This window comes from Nannobrachium achirus, assembly GCF_963921795.1.
Source record: "Nannobrachium achirus genome assembly, chromosome: 18".
Taxonomy (NCBI): Eukaryota; Metazoa; Chordata; class Actinopteri; order Myctophiformes; family Myctophidae; genus Nannobrachium; species Nannobrachium achirus.
The window spans coordinates 20,448,299-20,472,134 of NC_137825.1; the positions used below are offsets into that span (position 1 = coordinate 20,448,299).

The 23,836-nt window shown below is 45.6% G+C and overlaps 4 protein-coding genes across 5 annotated transcripts in view; 1 reads left to right on the forward strand and 3 right to left on the reverse strand.

Annotated features, from left to right (window-relative positions):
* Nucleotides 1-8,122, forward strand: part of kat6b (K(lysine) acetyltransferase 6B) — a 33,878-nt gene extending 25,756 nt beyond the window's left edge. For both annotated transcript variants that reach the window (XM_080748108.1, XM_080748109.1), the window contains exons 13-16: nt 403-562; nt 1,741-2,034; nt 3,353-3,647; nt 3,967-8,122. In XM_080748108.1, the coding sequence (XP_080604234.1) occupies nt 403-562; nt 1,741-2,034; nt 3,353-3,647; nt 3,967-6,908 (3,691 nt within the window). In that variant the 3' untranslated portion in view covers nt 6,909-8,122. The remainder of the gene's footprint in view (nt 1-402; nt 563-1,740; nt 2,035-3,352; nt 3,648-3,966) is intronic.
* Nucleotides 8,123-9,553: 1,431 nt separating this feature from the next.
* dusp29 (dual specificity phosphatase 29) lies at nt 9,554-11,539 on the reverse strand (the record flags this gene model as incomplete). Its single annotated transcript, XM_080747276.1, has 3 exons — nt 9,554-9,825; nt 10,589-10,812; nt 11,358-11,539. The coding sequence occupies 3 exons, from the start codon at nt 11,537-11,539 to the stop codon at nt 9,554-9,556; spliced, it is 678 nt and encodes a 225-aa protein (XP_080603402.1).
* Nucleotides 11,540-13,883: 2,344 nt separating this feature from the next.
* LOC308302959 (dual specificity phosphatase 29-like) lies at nt 13,884-15,807 on the reverse strand (the record flags this gene model as incomplete). The annotated part of the gene is made up of 3 exons (XM_080747278.1): nt 13,884-14,083; nt 14,838-15,055; nt 15,677-15,807. The coding sequence occupies 3 exons, from the start codon at nt 15,805-15,807 to the stop codon at nt 13,884-13,886; spliced, it is 549 nt and encodes a 182-aa protein (XP_080603404.1).
* A 1,472-nt stretch (nt 15,808-17,279) lies between these two features.
* On the reverse strand, nt 17,280-19,375 carry LOC308303265 (dual specificity protein phosphatase 13B-like; the record flags this gene model as incomplete). Its single annotated transcript, XM_080747595.1, has 3 exons — nt 17,280-17,473; nt 18,313-18,533; nt 19,221-19,375. The coding sequence occupies 3 exons, from the start codon at nt 19,373-19,375 to the stop codon at nt 17,280-17,282; spliced, it is 570 nt and encodes a 189-aa protein (XP_080603721.1).
* Between the last annotated feature and the right edge of the window lie 4,461 nt (nt 19,376-23,836).

Consider the following 23,836-nt stretch of genomic DNA (forward strand, 5'->3'; position numbering starts at 1 on the left):
TGTGCAGGTCTTTGAATATTTTGACCCGATTCTATAAGTGTCTTCTCTTTCATGTCAAGAACCCCCAAAGTTATATGTATTTAGCTGTGGACCCACATCTCAAAATATGTTGCTCCAGGGACCCCCCAGAAGCAAATATTTGAGTTACAAATGTTTGCTTAAAATGAGTTATATTCAAAGATTTGCCAAAAAATTATGATTTTTCAAAAATAGCAGATCAATATATCTTCTATTTTTCAATAGTTAAAGTATCAAATCATTTTAGGTCTAAATAGGTTAACTACGTGCCACCCTCGCGAGCAGTGTTCAGTTTTTTCCTGTGTGCTTGCACTTGCTCCTGGTGGTAGATCAGATGTGTGTATCTGTGTATTGACACCCCACCTCCTCCGCCTCCTCCTCCAGGGTGGTGGTGATCAGGCGAGACCGGTTGATCCAGAGGCACATGGAGAAGCTGAGGGCCAGGCCGCGTGTCAACGAGGTGGACCCGGATGCCCTCCTCTGGACTCCTGAGACCACACCCAACGCTGTCCTCTCTGAAGAGGAGAGAGAGGCGGAGATGGATGTATGTACCCCCCATCAACCCCTGTTATCAGGAGCTGCCAATAACCACTTGATCCCTGTGCTTGATGTTGACCGTATTCCCATGGGACCTGTATACAAAGTTGACTGTATCCTGATGGGACCTATACAAAGTTGATTGTATTCCCATGGGACCTATTTACAAAAGCCCCTTTTCCACTGACATGGCCCAACACCACACCACTCCACACCGCCCACTTGTGCCAGGTTTTCCATTACAAGGACCTGGGTAATCCAGAGTAGGTCTGAGCTAGGCCAAACAGGGCCAAACACTTCATAATAACTGATCACTCACTGACTTTTCATTTAGACCACCAGGATATAGTTGTAATACATGATAATAGATTCTATTGTGTTATGATCACTGTTATAATCTATTATAGTGTATTATAATTATCATAGTAATATATTAATACTTTATAGTGTATTATAATAAGTTATAATCCATTATAGTGCATTATAATTAGGATAGTTGTAATACAAGTTTATATTGTATTATACTCACAGTTAAAAGGGTTTGTGTAATATTTTGTGGTGCGGTGTTGTGTAGTGTGGTGCTAAAGCTGCAGTCGAAAAGGGGCTAAAGTTGAGCGTATCCCGATTGGTACTTAACACAAATTTGATTGTATTCCCATGGGACCTGTTTACAACGTTGACCGTATTCCCACGGGACCTTTATATAAAGTTGGCCTACAAACTCTATGCTAGGGTGTCAAGTGTCATTACGACGTGTAAACGACAGCCAGCGATGCTGTTGCTGTGATGTGATTGTTTGATTGGCTGTTTGGGGAGCTCAACTAGAGGCTGTTCGTAATGGGCACGGCGGCCTCGCTGTCAGTAGGCATTTAATGTTGTGCAAAATTGCCCCAAATCAGTTTCACTACATAATTGATGGCACTAAATATTCCATGAAATGCAATCGTACCACGGTTGCTTAACGGGGGGAAACGTTTGCCTTCTCCCGGCCCCGGCGATCGCCCAATCAAGAGCGTGTTCTTATTATCAGGAGGGGACCTGTGGTGATTCATTTGTCATGATGTTAATTCCAATCTCTCGTTTTCCCATTAAGCCATGTTGCAGTGCGGATGCCCGGGCGGGCGCCGTGTGCGCGCGCGCCTCTCCTCTCCCAGAGATAATGCGTCTTGTCTGTTTAATTACCAGGCGGAGCGGCTGAAGGAGCAGGCCAGTTGTTGGGAGAAGGAGGAGCGGGAGGGAGGCTACGCGATGACTCACGGCAGCAGACATCCATCGCCCACCAAGGTCCATCGCAAAGTGCCCTACAGGACGTACGAGCGGCGCGCCCCCGCGCCTTCCTGGGACCGGGGCTGTCCTCAGGTCTCTGAGGACGGCAGCGAGGATGAAGACGACGACAACGACGGCGAAGAAGATGACTCCTCTAATGGCTCGCCACCCATTCTGACAAAAGCCCACGCCATGCTGGCGGCCAAGAGAAAGGTGAGCGAGCGCTTGCTGCTGACGTGAAATCACATTTCCTGGCCAGTGTGTCAGTATTTGGGTGTTCTGCTGCCCCAATTGGATTAGGTCAGGGGTCTTCAACAGGGGGCCTGTTACTACAGGGGGTCCTCCAAATCTCTGAGAGATAGAAACTTTTTTTCTCCTTTTTTCTATTAACCACTCGAAACCTAGCGTCCATATTCTGCAAACTTTAGCCGAAAATAGCAGATCTACAAGCTTACAATGCCTCGCAGCGCATTGACGGTTCAAGTGGTTAAATAACTGGAAACACAAATTGACACGAATCCAAAATACACGATGATTGTGCGGTCAAACAATGAAACTATATGGAATCTATGAAGAGGTTGTGGGGGTCCTTGGCCTGAAAACGTTGGAAGACCCCTGGATTAGGTTATCATCGACTGTCAGGAATAAAAGGATATACATACCGGAAGGAAAACTTGAATTGAATCTGCATTATTAGACATTTTGCCAACATTGGCTAACATGTTGTGCACTTGGCGAGATTGAAGGATCCGATACATATTCATGAATTTGTACCCCTCTCCCCCCCCTTCTTCCGTGTCATTTGGAGGCTCCCTGTGGGCCTGCAGCTGTAGATAATAGATTGTGTTTTCACTGCTGTGGTGTGGAGGCTGGGCAGAGCTAAACCTTGTACCGTTGTCAATGGTCATGGTTAATTTACTGCCCTCCACTGTGCTGCTGTCATTCTCATTCATTCTGTCTATATGGCACTGCCCCCTTGTGCTGGAGATAATATTGCACGTTTATCGGTTTGATAGGCTCTTCTTCCATCCAATAATGGTATGGGGGATTTAGGGGGAGGGATGCCAACAGTTGTTGTTGCAGTTTATTTAACCCAATAGTTTTGGCATTGATTATGCACTCTTTTCTGTAAAGTAGTGGATGAGGTGAACGGTGGGTGTCTGTAATGGGGCAGCCAGTCAGTGGGGAAACTCTGGAGAATGTAGAATGTTGGACTGTGGTTTTAGTTTAGACTCTCCATGTCTCATTTGTGGTTTTCCAAACCAGGCTTCACTCGTATGTGGGAATGCAGCGCTCTAACATTTGCGCTCGGTGTTCTTTTTCTTTTTTCTTCTTTTTTACCATTCTACATCTTAGCACCAAAAAAAATCTTGAATGGAGTCCCTCTGTTCTCACAGAGAACGTTGACCTCGTTCCCACTCTTCGTTTTCGATAAAAGTAAATTGATTTTGATGGAGGTTTTTCCGCTCTGCAGCCGTTGTTTATCCTCTCATGCCTTGTTGTTTTCTTTTTGTCCTTTTTATTTTTCTAGAGAACCATTGTGCTCAAGAAGAGAGGGCGCAAGAGGAAAAGGATCAACAGCAGCGTGACGACGGAGACCATCTCTGAGACGACGGAGGTTCTAAACGAGCCCTTCGACAACTCCGAGGACGAGCGGCCGATGCCCCTGCTGGAGCGGACCTCCTGCAGAGCGGGCGAGTTGGGCGAGGACGAAGACGAGGAAGAGGAGGAAGACAAGTCGCCGGTTATGCCGGTGAAGCGCCGGAGAGGTCGCCCGAGGCTGGAGAAGAACATGCAGAAAGACAATCTCGACCACTGGAATGCAGGTACGTGCCACTCCGTTGGGCCAGTGGTTCTCAGGCTTTGAAATTTGAAGGTCTCCCCTTAACTTTGACAGCGTACAAATGGATTCAAATGGACCCGTTAGGGTCCATTTGGTTCCATTTGTACGCTGTCAAAGTTACAGACTTGTAAGAGTCAATTTAGACCCCCATAAAGTCCCTGAAATCCACTTTGAGAACCACTGCGTTAGGCAGTCATATTGTTCTAGAAATGTCTCGGAATCGTACTCTAAGAATCGTATCCAGCTTGGTCGTTATTCCAAATGTTAAAGCTAAGCATTACCTTTTTATGTTCCCACTCTAGGAATGGACTTGCTGTCGAAGAGGCCCGGCAGACCGCGACTAATGAAACGGAAGAAGGGCTGGCCCAAAGGAGTGAAGCGGGGGCCTCCCAAATGGAGGCTAAAGAATGAGCGCAAAATGGGCTTCAAGCTCAACTTGTACACTCCCCCCGAAACGCCCATGGAGGCCGAGCAGCACCACATCCAGACCGAGGAGCCCAAGGAGGAGCCGGAGCGGGACGACGTCATCGCGGAGGAAGAGGCCAAACCCAGCTGCGACCCGGCGTCCAGTCCAGACGCAGAGCCGGAGAGGCTTCTCTCCGAGCCCCCGAGTCCCGCCGACAACGCCTCGGACAAGATGAGCTCCCCCGAGGAATCCCCCATCGCTTCCCCTGCCGCTTCCCTTGCCGCTTCCCTTGCCGCTTCCCCTGCCGCTTCCCCGGTGTTTTCGCTCGCATGCTCCCCTGCCGCAGCATCTCCGATCCGTGAGGAGGACGAACGCGGGTCCCCGGAGGCGCCTGAAGAAGAGCCGCCTGAGGATGAGCCGCCAGAAAGTGAGCTGGAGCAGGTCTTCCCGTCAGAGGACATGGAGTGCAGTGCAGAAAGTACAGCATCACGTGGAAACATGGAGGAGGAGGAGGAGGAGTATGAGGACGAAGAGTCCCGTACACACATCGAGGATCAGGATGCTGACGATGAGGACGAGAGTCTCCTCGTCGCACCGGCAGAACCGACCGAGGTGCAGCCGAGCGAGGCGGAGATGGAGCCTGCCTCCAAGGAGCCGCCTGAATGCACCCCGCCTTTTTTAGACCCAAAGGCAGACAACGACTCTGAGCTGAGTCCGCAGGATTCCACCGCACTCCATGGTGAAGAGCTATCAGACACCACAGCAGAGAGCATCCATGACACCATGACGGAAATGCCAGTAGCAGAAACGTCAGCAGTAGCAGTTGCATCAGTAGCAGCCATAGACTCTGACCATCCTGTGGATTCTGAGTCGGAGGAGGAGGAGAGCTCCCCGAGTCCTGTTCCTGATCACCTGCCCCCTGAGCCGTTAGAGAGGCCGCCACTCAGCCCCGTGCTGAGAGAGGACCTGCCGGTCGGCCCCGAGGTGGACTCTGAAACAGCGCAGGCTGTCCAGTCGCTCACTCAGGAGACTGAGCGCGAGAGCGTGTTCCAAGACTGCGTGGAGACCCAGGAGGCGTGCAGGAACCTCCAGACCTACACCCACATGGCCCCCAGTCCCCAGCTCACCTCCTTGGACGACTGTCCCCAGTCGGACCACAGCAGCCCGCTCTCCTCCGCCCACTCGCACCCCAGCCAGTCGGTGCGCTCCGTCAACAGCCCGGCCGTCTCCATCCTGGAGAGCGGCTACACCCAGATCAGCCCCGACCACGGCGCCATCTCTGTGCCCTCGCTGCACAACCTGGAGACCAGCCCCATGATGGACGTCCCGTCGGTGTCGGACCACTCGCAGCAGGTGGTCGACAGCGGCTTCAGCGACCTGGGCAGCATCGAGAGCACCACGGAGAACTACGAGAACCCCAGCAGCTACGACTCCACGCTGGGCGGCAGCATATGCGGAGCGGGCGCCTCCCAGAACAGTTGCTCCTACGGCAGCATCCCGCCCAGCGGCCTGGCCCAGAGCAGCTGCGCCGTGGGCCAGCAAATGGCCAGCGTCAACCCGGGCGGCTGTGGCCTGATCCAGCAGAACAGCCTGAGCTCGCCGCAGCACTGCAACGTGAAGTCGCCGCAGGGCTGCGTGGTGGTGGAGCGGCCGCCCAGCAACAGCCAACACATCCAGCGCAGCCAACACAACCCGCACGCCAGGCACGGCCCACACAATCACAGCCAACACAATCAACACGGTCCACACAATCAGCTCGGTCCGCACGCTCAACACAATCCCCACAACCAGCATAACGTCGTCAGCCACCACCACAATCACCACCTCCAGCACAATCAGCTCAGCCAGCACAATCAGCATGCGCAGCAGCACAGCCACCACAATCAACACGCTCAACAACATGTCCAGCAGCAGCAGCAGCAGCAACAGCAGCAGCAGCAGACCCTGGCACAGTGCGGCATGGCCACCAACTTCGCCGCCCCCATGCAGCTGGCGGACATCTCGGAGTCGGGCAACCACAACCTGGCCATCTACGAGAGGATGAACCACCAGGGGGACTACGGCGGCGGGCACTACCCGCAGCCCTCGGCCACCTTCAGCCTGGCCAAGCTGCAGCAGCTCACCAACACGCTCATGGACCACCCTCACTCGCTGCCTTTCAACCACGCGGCCTCGCACTCCATCACGTCGTATGCAAACAGCCCCACGCTGTCGTCGCAGCACTCGGGCCTGGTGTCCCTGTCCCAATCGCCCCACCGCGTCCCCAACCCCCAGGTGCAGGCCACCATGACCCCTCCCCCCAACCTGGGCTCGCCTCCCCCCATGATGCTGCAACATGGGCGCAACATGGGCATGCCGCCCTCGCAGCGCATCCAGACTCAGATGGCGTCCAAGAGCCACGCCATCTCCATGCGCTCCAAGTCGGCCCCGCTGTCCCACCACCAGCAGCAGATGTACCCGCGGCCGCCGCAGAGCATGGCCATGCAGGCGCCCTCCAGGACGCTGGCGGCCATGCCGCGCATGAACATGGGCGTGAACATCATGCCGGCGCCGGCGTACAACGTCAACTCCATGAACATGCCGCCGCTCAACGCCATGAACAGTTACAGCATGAGCCAGTCCATGATGAACAGTGGCTACCATGGCAACCATGCCTACATGAACCAGTCGCCCCAGTACCCTATGCAGATGGGCATGATGGGAACGCAGCCATACCCCCAGCAGCCCATGCAGGCACCGCCACATGGCAACATGGTGTACACTCCAGCTGGTCACCATGGCTACATGAACACAGGCATGTCCAAGCAGTCCCTCAAAGGGTCTTTTATCAGACGATAACTCTGTTGCACCGGGCTGCTTTCGACTTTGCGTGCATTTATTTTTTTTATGTTTGTTTTGTTTTAGTTTTTTTAAATGTGCAGATTTGGCCTTTTTGTTTAATTTCTTTTTTTTTTGTGCTGACGTCTTTTGTTTTGTTTTTGTTATTACTTAAAAACCAGCAGCACTTGGCAAGAATGCAAAAAGTTTCATCAACGAGTAAAACTTTGAAGCTATGTATAAGTATTTTTTTTGTTCCTTTGTTCCTTCAAATGGGAAGCCTTACATCGTCAAGATGAAAATCTATTTAATTAGTGTTAGTCTCTCTGATGTCTCTTTAGAGCAGGTGGGGGTCGGGAGCTCGGAGGTAGAGATCTCTCATAAGTGGTATTGCAGTCGTGTAGCAGCCTCAAATGAAGCCATTTAATGTGCCTGCTACAAGTGGAGTCGGTGGCTGTTTGAACCTGTTCAGTGTATCTGTCTAACAGTGCTGACAATTAGTTTGTACTATACTCATGCCTTTGTATATTTAAATTATTGTACTTATTTTGTAAAGTGACACCCTAGCATGCTTCAGTCTCTGTTAGTGACAGTGCATTGAGTAGTACTGTACAAGTGTTGTGCTTAATAGCAAGCCATTTGAAAGATATCTGGCCTTTTATTAGGTTTCCCTTAAACTGGGAGAAAGATGAAACTATATTTTGTTAATTCTAATAATGTAAAAAAAACCTGTAAACTTAGTTCTGTTTTCCTGTTCTGTTTGAGAGGTTTTATTGCTATGTATGTATAATTCTGAAGTCTTTTGTAACAGATCTCCTCGAGGCAGCTTTCTGTTTTATAAAAGCAGACTGATTTCTGTCAAAAACTAAAAACAAACAAAAAATACAAAACAAAGCATATCTCAGTGTTTGTACCCTGACAAATCTAAAACATTTCAATGTCTGGAAGTGTGGCGGAGTTTAAAAATGACTAAATGAGTATAACGACGAATAACAATAAAGAAATATAAAAGTTTAGTCCAAAGTTGATATTTTACATAATGCCTTTAAAAAGTTAAATTTTCATTCCATCTGTAGATTTGTTTTCTATCTTTATAAAATGTTGGATTTATATTTTACCGAAGTGTAGAAGAGTAGAGCCTGTGAATAGACCAAACTAAGCTAATGGGATTGCATGTAAAACGCAACTTGTACTTGTGTTATTGTTTATATTGCTCTTTTTGTAGCCTTTGTACCTGTACAGAGTTGCTGGTAGGAACACAGGGGGGAAATACCTGGCTATGTGCACAAACAATTGGACAGAATGACATTCTTGTATTTATGACTTTTCTCCTTTTGTCAGTCACTTAAAATGCTGTACATTTTAGCATAAGAATAAATTATGATTGACCATGTAAATGATTCTGCTTTTTTATGATTTTAAAACATCACCTGGTTAGGGATGGGACGATAAGCGATGTTATCGTTTATCGTGATAAAAAACACTAGTTTTAATCGTATGGTGGAGATTTAATTTATCGTGAAATCGTCCTCCGTCATGCACTGGGATCAGTTCACTTTTTATTTGCCGAGCTGCATATCCAGTACCATTTAAACCATCTATTGGTAAAATGTACTTGATAGTCCTTTTTTTTTACTCTCTACCAAATCTCTTTGCCCAAAAAATAGCCGATCTACTAGGTCACAACGCGAAAGTTCCGCCCCAGGATAATGGATGTTGGGGATATTTTTATTATCGTGATAATATTGTAAATCGCGATCTCTTCGTCACAGTAATCGTCATATGATATTTTCATATCATCCCATCCCTACACCTGGTCCAAGATGAGATGCGGTGTAGAAGAGACTAGTTGAAATGATACAGCAAGTAATGCTGACAGCCTTTATGCCCCATAGTTCTCTGCTGCTATTTAAAACCACTTTAAACAGTTTGGGCAAGTCATGGGCGAAAATAGCAGATCTACAAGCTCAAAACGCATCTGGATGCGACGCGTGGAGCTTGTAGAACGGCTATTTTCACTATTCGTCGTACGGTGAAGTATTCAAGTGGTTCACAATGTTAAGACTTTTGATTCTATAGTCATGTCGCCTGCTCTTTTATGACCACGGGAAAATATTTTGAAGCCTAATAAATTACTACTTGTTAGTCTCTGTCATCTCTGTACAACATACTGTACAGTACAGTATCTGTAGAATCCATATACTTTAGCTATTGAATAATAGCAGATATACAAGCTCACAGCGTGGCACTGAGTGCCGCACAGCGAGCTTGTAGATCTGCTATTTTTGAAAAGTTGTGAAAATGTGTGCAAATCCTTGAATATAATGTATTTTTTAAGCGAACATTTGTAACTAAAATGTTGCTTCTGGGGAGTCCCTGGAACTAAATATTTTGAGATGGGGGTCCGTGACCAAATACATATCATTTTGGGGATCCTTCACATAGAAACAGGTTTTTCAAAAAACCTTAGAAGGATTTGAAAGGATTTGAAAAAAATTGCAGATTTACAATCTCGCAGTGAGCTTGTATATCTGCTATTTTTCAATAGTTAAAGCACAAAATGTGAGTGAATCCTTGTACCAAAGGCCCCAGAATTTGGTGTGACACCCCTGTCTATGTACATGTACAACATACAGTGTGTGGAATCCATCCAAAAGACATGCGTCCTATGGGACGCAGGGTGAGCTGCCGTTGTCCTGGTCATCCTTCACCCCAGTGTCACATTCATGTCCCTCTGTGCGGCCTTCCCTTTGCTCCAAGAGGAAAGTGTCTAGCGCTCTTAGCTGTTTCAAAAAGCCCCAGTTTGGTATGATGCGCCGGCGTCTTTTCACATGGTCTATGGCGTCCACCACGGTCATGTCTTTGCGGATCATCAGGTAGGCCAGAAAGATGGTGGCAGAACGACTTCGTCCCATCACGCAGTGCACCAACAGTTTATCTGTCAACACATAAATTACATGTAGTTTTAAAAAAGAAAGCCAAATGGCTCTGCAGGAGGCTAGCCCTCTATAAGTCTGTGTGCCTGAATCAGTGTTGATTTCATCGACTAAAACTATGACGAAAAATGTTTGTCGACTGTTTTTTTTCACTGACGAAAACTGAAAAACTAAACCATGATGACTAAGACTAAATATATTGAGAATTTTGTCATCAAAATAAAAACTAGACTAAAACATTAGGGAGGGACTAGTGGAGAAGAGAGTTGTGACGCGTTGTGAGCTTGTAGATCTGCTATTTTCAGCGCGCAACCAAGTGTAAAATCAGTCATTACGATGCCATCAAGGCCTGCCAAAATACATTTATGATATTTAGTCGACTAAAAATAGACTAAAACTAAAACTGTTCGGGTGACTAAATTATGACTAAAACTAAAAGACATTTTATTCAAAAGACTGACTAAAACGAAATCAAAATTTGGCCTGAATGTGGTGTCTGGAGCTAATCTTGGATCAATTTCTTGTGCACACTGCCAGCAGACAAAAGTACCTCCAATTTCATTCTGTGTAGGTTTTTCACTTTTTGAAACATTTGAAAGTCAATGGGGCAAAATTTGGAGTCGTCACCTCCATCATAGATATGTCATATAGGCCTACAGTAGATGACTGACGTCTGAGAGCCTCATTGGAGGCCACGATCTACAACATGGTTCAATTTGATTCATTCACGTCAACGTCTTGTGGTTAATGAGTGTATTGTCTTACTATGCGGGTTGCTCAGGGTTTCATCAATGAACTGGGCGGCAGAGAAGAAGTACTGGCTGAGGTCAAAGGTGGTGACGTCTTCAGCCACCAACCCGTAGTAGACGATGTCCATGTCGCTGTAGTAGCCGGCTCCTGTCTCCACGTTGTTCCATGTCCCCTCGGCCGCGTTGAGGATGTGGGTCACGCCAAGGTTCTTCAGATTGTACTTATCTTTTGCAGTCTGTCTGCGAAAGAACAATAGGTGAGTACTTTTATGCCTTTATTGATAGGACTGACAGGAAATGGGGAGTGACATGCAGCAAAGGTCGTCGGGATTGGGACTCGAACCCGCGACACAGTGTCAGGCATCAGAGCTTATGTGGTATGTGCCTGGACCGGTAGGCCATCGGGCATCCCAACATTACAAATATTGAAACACGTCATTAAATATTTTTTTTAACCAAGCATTGTACTATAGGTTGAGACGTCCGTTACCGTTCCCGCCTGTCCAGAACTCACACATTTCAAAACTAAACCATGTCAGCAGTGTTTTCGAAACCATTTTAAACACCTTCAACCTGGTGTTGTATTTTTCCCGCACGTCAATTGCAAAGATTTTCAGAACTAACACAGGAGATCTACATGCTCATGTGAGCTTGTAGATCGACTATTATGTGTATTTTCACTGGGTAAACTAAGGCAGTTAAAGGCTTCAAAAATGTCAGAATAGTGCAATAGACTCTAATTGTAAACATAGCAAAAGCTAGTAGTGTAGATGTACTGTACTTACTCATCTCCAATGTAGACGTTAGGCCAGACCTCATTGACATGAGTGTATGCCACGCTGCCACGGTTCAGAATTTTCTCCAGCTCATAGCCTCCAGGTGTGACATATTCATCCCGAGGAGCCAGTGACTCTGCTGCCTTTGCCACATTTATCTTCACACCAGTCTTTGAACTGCGAGAAGCCATTTTTCCTCACAATAGCTTTCTTTCACACATGATGCATCATCTTGAGGGGCGAAAGAAAATGCTGATTTGATTTGCCACAGAACCTTTTTTCCCCCATTGCCTCCTTTTATATATATATATAATATATATATATATATTTTATATATATATATAAAATATATATATATATATATATATATATATATATATATATATATATATATATATAAAATGGCATACATTGATTAAAGTTTGTAACTTTTCTCTTTCAAACTGCAAGTAGGCTACATCACAAAGTACAACTCACCTTTATTATTTTCCTTCTGGGGTGCAGAAGAGAATTTGTTTATATTGAGTTTTGACAGCAACGTTGTCAAGCCGTCCTTGGAAAAACAACACGGACCAAGTTAATTCAGGCAGGCTTGAGTTGGTTGGGGCAGAGATTGTATAACTGGTCTGTGACGGGCATCAAATGGAGGGGATATTTTTAGGGCTGTGATGTGGCAGGTCCCTGACCTTGGCTGCCGAGGCTCGTTGCCTGTAGGGAAACCTTCCACCCAGTCCCTGCCGTCAACTATTCTAAACACACACAACTTTAATCCTCAAAGACCGGGAACATTCGCCCGAGTTGCGTTAGATTTTAACCGCTTTAACCGTTATTTTATGCTTTAAACTATTGAAAAATAGCAGATATACAAGCTCGCAGCGCGGCACTCGGTGCCGCGCTGCGAGCTTGTATATCTGCTATTTTTGAAAAATCGTGAAAATGTGTGCAAGTCTTTGAATATCTTTGACCCGATTTTTGACCCGACTTCTAAAATCCTTCCTCTAAATCAGTGGTTCTCAAAACTTTTCTTGTCAAGGACCCTCAAAATTACAGGTATTTGGCCGCGGACTCCCATCTCAAAATATGTTGTTCCAGGGATCCCCCAGAAGCAAATATTTGAGTTACAAATGTTTGCTTTTAAATAGATATATTCAAAGACTTGCAGACTGTGAGCTTGTATATCTGCTATTTTTCAATAGATAAAGCATTCAATAATTCTAGGCCTAAAATGGTTAATCTCTGCTGCTGGCACTGGCAGGAAGCTGTGCTTATCCAGACTTTGCAGTTTGCCAGAGGATGCCCATATTCACTGGAGTGAACAGGGCATGGCAAGCCTCTGCTCATGCAGCCATATGAGTGATTCTTTGAAATTGTGTCAGTTTCTTGCAGCCTTTTCTGCATAATATCTCGCCGCTGAAGGAGAAAACTGTGCACCGTGCTGTGAGAAAGCCACCGCCTCACAATGGTTCTTTGAGGATGCTCTGCGTTTTCTTATGGGGCTCTCGGGGGTAAAGAGGGACAGTGAAATGTGTCAGACTGTTAGACAGATGAGGTTTTTTTGCACAAGACGGCACTTGCCTTTTGATTCTGTCATCTGATATGCACGGTCCATTCGCTGATCTAAATGCAAGCCCCCAAAGTGAGTGAGTGTGATGATAACTGTATTGCTGAATGACTGGATGAAGCTGGTAACATGTCAGACGGAGTTTTCACACCATCAAAATCCTTTATTTTTCCCCTCATATCTTCATGCTCTGCCATCATTCATTCTGACAGTGAAATCATTAGACCTATGATATCCAATTCCTTTTATTTTGACAGCATCTCTCTCTCTCTCTCGCCGTGTGTGTGTGTGTGTGTGTGTGTGTGTGTGTGTGTGTGTGTGTGTGTGTGTGTGTGTGTGTGTGTGTGTGTGTGTGCGTGTGCGTGTGCGTGTGCGTGTGCATGCGTACTCTGGAAAGCATTTCTGATTAAGATGGCTTCAACGTTTCATCTCTCTTCTCAAAGTCTGACCTGAATCTGTATACATGCTCTGAACCACCCTGGCATATTCCTGTCATCTCATACCATATGCCTCTCTTAAAAGACAAGACATCACAGTTTTAATACTAGACTCCAATGGTTCAGAGTAGACGGTATTAGGAGTGAATAAGTAAGTGCCAAGTGGGGCATTGTTTATTTATAGATACAGTATATACTGCATGTGTGTCGTTCAAGGTTAGAGGCGTACTGTCTAGTGTGCATCGTTTCTGGTAGGGCTCACACAAACACACAAACAACATTTGGACATTTAATGGGCTGTTGATTGTGTATTATACAGTCTCTCTAGATCAGTGGTTCTCAACCTTTTCAGGCCCCGGAATAATCATATTTTAACTGGAGACAACCCCCCCCCCCCACCCCACCCCACCCCAACGAGCACTAAGAGTTGAGGAATTACATTTTGTATAACATGGTTCTATTGTGAAAATAGACGGTCCCGACCCACAGGTTGAGAACCACTGCTCTAGATCACAGTCACGTCACTTTTGCATAATATCACTTTTGGCTCTCCAGTGCCAAAGATTGGTCCAAGTCACAGAGCTGTTTCAGAAATCCAGAATTTGGGAGGATATTTCTGTGCCTGCGAACGACCTTGATAGCCTCAGCAAGGGTCAGTCCTTGTTTAATCATGAGGAAAGCCAGCACAAGAGTACCAGAGCGGCTGATTCCCTTGGCACAGTGGACCAGTACCTTACCTGCAGGGGACAGAGACAAACAGTGCGTCAACTGTCTGGATTTTTAGAAGTTTTATGTTTGTTCTAGGGCATTAACGACTTGTGATTTTTGCAAGTCGACTCGACTTTATCGTTTGATGGCGTCATCATCGCACACGACCCCCCAATTATTTTGGGGGGTCCCCAGATGATTAACTTAATGTGCAGCATTGTTTTCTCACTCAACTGTAAACAAACCAACATAAAGTTTAAGTATCTTCACATTTCCACTTTCACAGTGCCAATTTAAGGACTTTTTAATACCTCTAAAATGACAAATTAAACATTGTCCAAATTGTCAAATATATAGAGGCAGAAATTGTGAAAATAGCCGATCTACATGCTCACAACGCCTCGCATCACGAGGCGTTGTGAGCATGTAGATCTGCTATTTTCACAATAGAACCATGTTATACGAAATGTAATGTAGCACTGTAATATTGGATCATTCCGTTCTTGACAATAAGCAATCCTACTGGTTGAATGCTGTACAGACGCACACATGGAGCAAAAATAATGAACTTCGACTTTCATCTTTCTCTGGTGGGAGTCGACTTGTGTAATGAAGTGGACTCAGTCGATTTGTCGACTTTTTTCGTTAATGCCCTAGTCTGTACCACTCTGGTGTTTCATCCAAAACGTATTGGCCCAACATTGTGGCATCGTTGCATGATGGCAAAAAGGCACCAGAATTGCCAGGGCCGACACCCAGTTTGTTGTTCAAGCGGCTTCATACCTTTTTGCACCAGAGCATTGTGAATGAAATCAGCAGCTGGTGTGAAGAATGGGCTCAAGTCAAAGTCTCTGCGGTCTGGTGCCGCCACACCGTGATAAAGTATGTCAGTGTCTGCATAGAAATGTGGCCCGGTGTCAATGTGCTCTGGCCCGTCTGCAGCATTCAGTACATGGGTTACTCCCAAACTCACTAAAAGGGATTTATCCCGAGCCGTAGCCCTGCAAAAGACACAGAGATGGACATGCGATTTCGGGTTAAATAAATTATACAGGCTAATGAATGTGACTGTGGCAAGCCTAAATAACATTGTCTCATTGCTAATGTGGGGATACAAAAATAATGATTCTAGAAAGGCCAAGGACCCCTTAGTTGAGAGAGAGATGAAGCAGGGACCCCCACAACCTTTTCATAGATTCCATATAGTTTAACCGTTTTCAGATTTGTGTTTTCAGATATTTAACCACTTGAACCGTCAATACATAATAAACCTCTCTTTTTTTTCCCCTCTACACCAAACCTCTTTGCCAAAAATTGCCGATTTACAAGCTCACAATGCCTCGCAGCGCGAGGCATTGTGAGCTTGTAGATCAGCTATTTTTGGCTAAAGTACTCAGAATATGGACACTAGGGTTCAAGTGGTTAATATAAAAAAGGAGATTTTTCTTTTTCTAAGAAAAGATTTGGAGGCCCCCTGTAGTAACTCTGAGGACCCCCTAGGAGTTCCGGACCCCCTGCTAAAGACGTCTGTTCTAGATCTATCATGTTAATCAATGTGAATCGTCTTTGCGCTCATTCAGATCGTCACGTTATTATTCAATCCAGAAGTGAGTGCCACTTACACATCGCCAATGTAGAGATGGGGCCAAACCTCATTGACGGCACCTGTGGGTCGTCTGTTCTGTATCAGCAGAAGGATGAGCTGATCAAAGGTGGGCGGTGTCTGGTAGTCTGTCTCCTCCCCTTGGCTCATACTTGATTCCTTCAGAGAGACAACTCCTTGTCTTGTTGCAGTAGGCAGCAAATCATTATCTCCACACTGTGCTAAGGCAGAATAACCAGAGTACTCACGTAGAGAGAGCTTGATTCACTGTGTTTGTAATTAATTTTATTATTCATCCATTTCCTCCACTTTGGTTTGTTTTACTTGTAGTTAGTCTGGAGGCATTAGAAGGGAACTGCAGTAAAATTATATCCTTATTGGGTGAGCTTGCTCTGATTCACTCCTGACTTAGTAAATACCACTGTTGTACATGGTTGGCATTTCCCTGCGTGTTGGAGAGGGACAGCTGAGTATGTCTGGACCTGAGCAGGAGGAGCATACAGGCTATTTTTTGCCCTCCTGTGAATCTGACAGAAGCCATGTGTTGTTGTGACAAGTTGCACCACAGAACTGCACCTCTGTGTCTAATAGATGTTATAATTACATCGCACCATTCTACAGAATGATTTATAATTACTGCTCTCTCATTTGTGGAGTCCTTTCAAAGCATGTAAATAGAGCGGTAGAATTAATCAAGTACGAGAATAGATGCATCATTTGTAAAATTAATTGTTTTAATCAATTCACAAAGGTCCTCAAAGGTTTAATGGAAAAAATACATTGCAATAACATACTACAAATTAGTATATACTAGTAAGATGCCTCAGGGCGACATGTAACCTCGCCATAAAGGGCGAGGTCGTGCCAATTCTTGGCCATCTGGCCAGTGATGTACATCGGACCGGTTACCCATATATGGAGACCCCTGGTACCCATATATGGAGTTCCATGTACTGTATATGGAGATATGCTGTGATAGCCCAAACATGCTCACTCAGTTGTTCGTTATGTGAAAGTCCTATGACGTCTATGACATCTGACATCATACCCTTTTATGCCCATACATGGAGATCGCTGTCTGTAGAACCAGCCATACAGACATGGGCTGTCTTGGCCATCTGGCTTGGCCATATATGGATTCTGTTAGTGTGGTATGTGGCCGATGTGGCCTCCATATATGGGCATTCCCACATGAAGTCCTGTTAGATTTGGGCTTAATATTGATGACATCAGTGAACTCCATGTATGGGCATAAAAGGGATTATGTAAGTGTGACATCACAGTGAAGCCAGAGCGGCAAACCGATTCTGTTAAGAGTGGTTCCCCTGACATCACAGTGACATCAGAGCGACAAACCCATAGAACCACAGTGTCGGCGTGACAGAGATACATACATACATACGGACAAGCTGTGACCGTTTACATACTAATCTGCAACCTACAGTACGGTCGCAACAAATCTTTGCATTCTTGATGATGATCTTCATTATACAGTATGTAGCTAGCAAATAGTTAGCATTAGGTGGATGATATGGTAATCAAAAGTCAGAGCCATAATCACAGTCATATAGCCTATCTGTGGTAAGTTACATCCATATAAACATGGCTCTAGACCTCTGTCATCATCCCTGGTAGTGGAGGTTTTTGTCGAGCTCTCGTAGTTGCTCCAGGAATCCCTGGTTGGGGGAAATGTTTCTGTTGGCGCTGACGGCTTTGATAGCCTCCCCGAGGGTCATGTTCTCATGGATCACCAGGTAGGCCAGCACCAAGGTGGACGAACGGCTCATTCCCATCGCACAGTGCACCAACACTTTACCTGGCAAACCAAGACAAACAAACAACACATTTTTGTTCTATTCCGTGTCTTCCCTTATGCCTCTGCTCAGAGCTCAAACAATCCCCAGTGGCTCCATGTCTCGTTTTCTGCCAGTTTCCAGGTTAAGGAACAACCAATTCCGACTATTGTTGTTCTTTTTCTTTCTCTCCTCCCTGCCCCCATCCCCCCAACTGTCTAATTTCTTACTCCTTTGTGGATTAAAGGCCATTCACATCACAGAGTGGTGTACTTTCAACTGCTGCCTAAAAAGTTTGCAACAATGTTGCAATAAATGTTTCAACACATGGTAATCCCTGGTTCCTTATCATGGCCGAGGATTAGGGCCCACAGGAGCGCGTAATTGAACTGTCTTGGTGGCTGTGTATTTCTACTGGGGATTATTGTAGGCCCCGCCACACACTGGAGCCCCCGATCAACCAGCATGTGAAGGAGGCGGCCTCATCTTATTACTGTCATGTCTGATACCGCCTGCACTTTGCATAACAGCAGTGGCATGGGCCACAAACATAATTGTGTAATTTCCATGTCCAATGAAAGTGTTGCTTACAAATTACCGGGGCAATCCATTTAAAACCAATTTTCCTGTCCAAGGTCTCGGCTTATGGGGGAGATTACCATGGAGGAAAGATATTAGCTTGATATTAGGCTGTGTTTTGAGTTTGATTTGCATTTTAACGACTGTTACTATACAACGAGGGCTGCTGTAATGGGAATTGACTGACAAATGTTAGCTGAAATTATCAGGAATAACGTCTTCACAAAGTTCATTATAAAAAAGAAGGTAAAAAAAAACATGAAAGAAGGTGAAACCTCCTTGCCTGTGGGCGAGCTCAAGGCATTCTTGATGAAATTGGCTGCCGGGTAGAAGAAGGGACTCATATTGAAGCTCGACATGTCAAAAGCCTCCACTCCATGATAAGTGATATTTGTGTCTCTGTAGAAGGTTGCCCCGGTGTTGACATTGAACTTGCCATCTGCAGCGTTCAGAACATGGGTGATGTGGTGAGCCAGGAGTGTCCTCTTGTCTTTGGCTGCATACCTAATGGGAGAGCATTGTCTGTCAGCACAATGGCATAAAGGTATTCCCGTTTCCACAGATTATGACAAACAGGAACGTCGGTTCAGAATCTTATGGTGACATTCACTTATGGTGGTCACCGAATGAAGTTTAAATACTATGAAGTGTGGCAGATCTGTTGTTTGATGTGTGAATTCCTTCACTAGCTGCCTTTATCATCTTAATAAAGACAATAGCCACACATCTTCACCTCAGACCAGGCTGAAGTCCACATTCTTGCTGCCCCAACCCCTCCTCCTGTGTATCAGATGCGTATTAGATGCGAATGCGGTTTTCCCAATGACCCTGAGCACAACGATGGGGGCACGGGGGGCTGCAAACGTGATGACGACGGAGGCGCCGTTAACGATTTATGTGCCGTTATGGACATAATAGTAAATCTTCGTCCCCCCGACTTTCGGCAACTCTACGCGGTCCAAGTGAACACAGCGAAGCGCTCCCTATCTCCTTGCCCACCACTGGCCCCCACCGTTGCGCTTAGGTTCATTGGGAAAACCGCGGTAGCGTATCAGATACACTTTTTTGAATGGCAACGCTTGGCTGCGAAAATGTTCTGCAGGTCACTATGTATATTGCATAGCAGTAGCACAGTAGAACACACCACTGGATGTGACGTCCTCATACCGGCTCTGACAGTGCTCTACTCACATGTCTCCTATATAGATCCGTGGTTGGACCTCATCCAGGTGGCCACTGGTCCCAGGCTTTGTCCACATTAGCCTCTGAAGCTCTGAAGCCGAGGGCGTCTCATACCTGCCACCTGCCCCCGCAGGGCTGGCCAAACAGCTGCTACCTCTGGGCATGTCTGGACGTCCCAGCATCTGGCTTGACCTGGCACAGAGAGGCACCGCAATGGCCGCATGTTAGGGGGATGCTGAAGTGCCATTGTCAGAGAATTCAACTGTGATTTTTGAACCAGCATCGTTTGCAGGGACAGAGATTTGTCCATCATCAATAGTGCACAAAATTACATCTGATTCCTTACATAAATGAAAATATGCACTGTACAAACAGAATAATGGCAACACATAAGATTATGCCTTAGTAATTACATAATATTTGCGTTGTGCTTTGCCTCATTGTCTGAGCATCATTTATGTTCTCTCTTTTTGGTTGGTTAAAGGGGGTGTGTTGTGGTTCTCTTTGAGCTGCTCCAATACAGTAATGCTTGGTAAACCTCCCTCTTTCCTGAGATAAAGTAGATTGCTATTCAGTGCCTATAAACTTCAGCTTTTCATTTCCTCCAGGCAAGCCCAACCTGTGCATTTTAAATTGATACACTGGCATCGGTGATCATTGGTATGCATATTGTATACATTTGCATCCATTTAGGCAGCTGTGTGATTCTGCTCCGGGCTGAGATCATACAAATGTTGTGTGCACTGTCATAGTAAAGAAACCGAAGGCAGCTCGTCTGCCTGTTCTCGTTCCGCTGGCGTACCAACACTTACTGTACATGTTATGCTCCCTCGTACAACAGTGTCCAACACTGAAAATTTCTAATCTACAAGCTTGTAGATCTGCTATTTTCAGCATATGACACTGACGTACGACGAAGTATAAATGGTTCTATGATGTGCTTCTCGGGAGTGGGGTTTTGAGACTTATTGTCATGTCCATAGAGATGAGTCACTGAGACAAAATCTGTTTCAGTGACCTTTTGTAAAAGCTACTCTGGCATATGGCGCTGCACTCAAACATCTTGATGGCTTTATCCGTCTCTGTCTCTGTATCGCCCTGAATGGCTTTGCACTGAACACACACACACTTACGTGCACGCGCGCGCACAGACACACAAGGGAGAGGTCATGCACTTGCTGTATACTGGACGGGCCTGTGCATATCAAGAACATATGTATTCACTAAGAAACCGAGATTAGGCTGCTGTCCCTATTTGGGACATGCCATTGTAGGTCAAACATTTCCCCAAATTTTTTCAAATAGAAATTGCATATTATACAGTATATAAGCTCACGGTGCACTGCATTGCAACACGCTGAGAGCTTTTGATTCAGCTATCTTCAGCTATTTTTAATTTTGAAATATGGCTGAAGTTGTTAAACGAATACATAAAAAAGGAACATGTGCACTTGGCATGTGCGAGTGCTCTCTTGCATGTGTGAGTATGAATCTTAAAAGGTGAAGGCAACGTGTGTCTAGTGTGTGCAAGTGCAACACATGTGCCTGGAGTACCTGGAGGCACTTCTTTCTCTTCATTGATCTATAAGTACAACCCTCCCCTCCCACGGTCAGGGCACACAACTGATTTCCCCCGTGCACATGTTGAAGCTGCAGCTCCGCTTTCATACCCCCTCCCACCCCCAACCCCCCTTAGGCTAACCTGTCCTTCCTGCTCCACTTCTGTGTAATTAAAGATGCTACGTATGGGAAAGTGCCCACGGTTAACATGGAGGGCAAATAAAAATGGCTCTTTTTTCCCCCTTTTTTTTCACCTGCTCCAGGCCTTGTCCTGCTGGGTTTATGTATTACACTTACCTCTCTTGCCTTGGGGATGCGCGGCTCGTCTAGATTTGTGGAGCAAAATTAATAAAAGAAGAGTGCGGATGATCCATCATGCATTTTCAGCACAATCAAAACACATAGCCTACTCGTGTAAAAACCCTGTTTTTTTACAAACATGTTTAACTTGCAAATGAAGGAAGGAAATATGTAAATCCATACATTGTGTTTTATACATACCTACTCTATATAATACTGCACAACGCAGGCGTAGGCCTATATCTCCCACACCTCTGCTAAGTATAACATTGTTAGTAGACACACTTGCCTTGGACTGAAACGGTGTCTGTCAGGGTCTCTCCCTTTGCAAAGAGCAACGTGCAGGTTGACAGCGGCGCTGTCAAGCCCTCTCCTCGGTAATCTACCCCATAACCTTTTTTCCATTTTTAACATCTGAATCTCAGCTCAAAATAATCCTGGCATCATCCTCTGCATTCCTCAACCGTTATCTGAGCCACCAGCACAGGGAGAGATAGAGTGGGCTGGCACGCCGGTTGTTCAAAAGCAGGAGAATTAGATCAGAGGTGCTTGTGCTCCTGTGCTTGCCGCACACACTCATTGCTCTCCATGGAGAAATGCTGCAATCCACTTTTGTGCACTTAATTAATGACATCAGTGAACTAATTTCTTGATCTCACTCGGTCTGCGTATTGATTCGTTTTTTGTTTTTTTGTGAGGGAACGCAGAAGGACAGACAGTGAACTTTGACTGTCCGTCTGTGCAGACTGTGTATGCAATATCTCAGGATGAACGGGTTTTAATTTGGCGGTCAAAGGTCAATGTGGCCTAAAATAAAACATGAATACATACACCAACTATGACAACATTTCTCCTGAATGTGTAATGAGATCAAAATGATGAAGTGAACATATTGGTGGTCACGTCCTGTACATTCCATTCTCATGAATGTGGTATCTCAGCAACGTCTGCATGGAATTTTGTGGAAAAATATATTTTTTTGATACAGTATTTCGTGGAATCTGACTCAAAACTCCACTTGGACTCTTGGACATGATTTCTTTCACATCATCTAAAACATTAATACCATAACTCCGGAACAGAAGGGGAGATTATGACCGTATTTCACAATTGGTCAATTGCTGAATTGGTGACACTAATCTTGGATGACCTCCTTATTACTGTGGTGATTGAATACATCTTCTGTGGTGCTGGGTTCAACTGAAGCATCCACATTATAGAATGTATAGCTTCTTTTGAGCAGCATCCATAACATGGATGCAGTGCTTCAATAATGAAGCTTTGCCATGATGCCAAACAATACACTTAACACATTTTATTAAATTCCTTCAAAGACTTCCACACATACAGTACGTACTATTATATCAGTCTGGACAGCCATGGATGTAAACTGCAACTGGTTGGCGGAGGCATACAACCGTGCTACAGTATTTCTAGTTTCCGTTGCACATTATCATTACATTTCCAAGGACGTGCCACCTACAGATATATAAAGCAATGCATAGTCGAGCATTTCCTTTGGTCAATTTTGCTGTAACACAGTAACAAGTTGCTGAATAATAGGCCATCTCACAAATACTTCAGCCATTTTCAATCTATCTTCATATAATTGTTCCTCACTAATGCTCATTATAATATGATAACATTTTTGTCCACTTGGTCTGTGTCTCAGAGGGCGGCTGTGGATAGTTCAGAAACCCACTGGCCAGATGGTTAAGAATTGGTGCGACCTCGCCCTGACTCCCCTGAGGGGAGTATGAAGATGGGTTGAAAATGAGTGACGTCGTCCTTTAAAGCTATACTGTGTAAGTTGCTCAACTAGTGGTCCGTAGCTCTATAGCAAACCACGGTCACACCCCCGCGTCTGCCTCCACCTCGCCGAGATCTATCTTTAGAGGGGTCCCTGGTTCCTGTGCGTTCAGGCATTCCGGAGAAACAGACTCCTTCACCCGAGTATAGAGACACAAGGGCGCCTACAAATATGGCCGCTCTATTGTGATAGCGACCCCACTTCAAGATGCGCTGTGATTGGCCGGCAGTGTATAACCCTCGCTGTGATTGGCCGGTAGTGTATGATGACGTAATTTTTCCGCGAAAACCGGGCCCCGAGCTGAAAATAACGGAGTGGGTGTTCTACAACTTTAGCGATTTAACAGTTAGGACCATTTTAAGATTTGTTTTATAAAAAAGGTTACATGGTATAACTTTAAGTAAAAACCATATAAGGTCTTAACAGGGGGTCCGGGACCCCTAGGGGGTCCTCAGAGTTACAACAGGTGGTCCTCCAAATCTTTGTGGAAGAAACCGTTTTCGCCTTTTTTAAATTAACCACTTGAACCCTGGCGTCCAAATTCTGAGAACTTTAGCCAAACAGAGGGGAAAAAGAGCAGACCAAGTACAGAGTGAAATGTCAAGTGTATTAAGTATTGACGGTTCAAGTGGTTAAATATCTGAAAACACACATAATCCAAAATACACTGATGATTGTGCTGTCAAACAATGAAACTATATGGAATCTATGAAATGGTTGTGGGGGTCCCTGCTTCATCTCTCTCTCAACGAAGGGGTCCTTGGCCTGAAAACGTTGAAGACCCTTGCCATATACTGTAGTTAGAATCATTCACTATTGTTCAGCCTTCTTGATGGGCCTGCCAGCCTTCCAGCAGGCCATATAGTCCCTTAGTATCATTCTCTATTGTTCAGCCTTCTTGATTTGTGGTGCCTGTTCGGCAGCTACACAACACGTTTGCTAAGACATCTTTTCT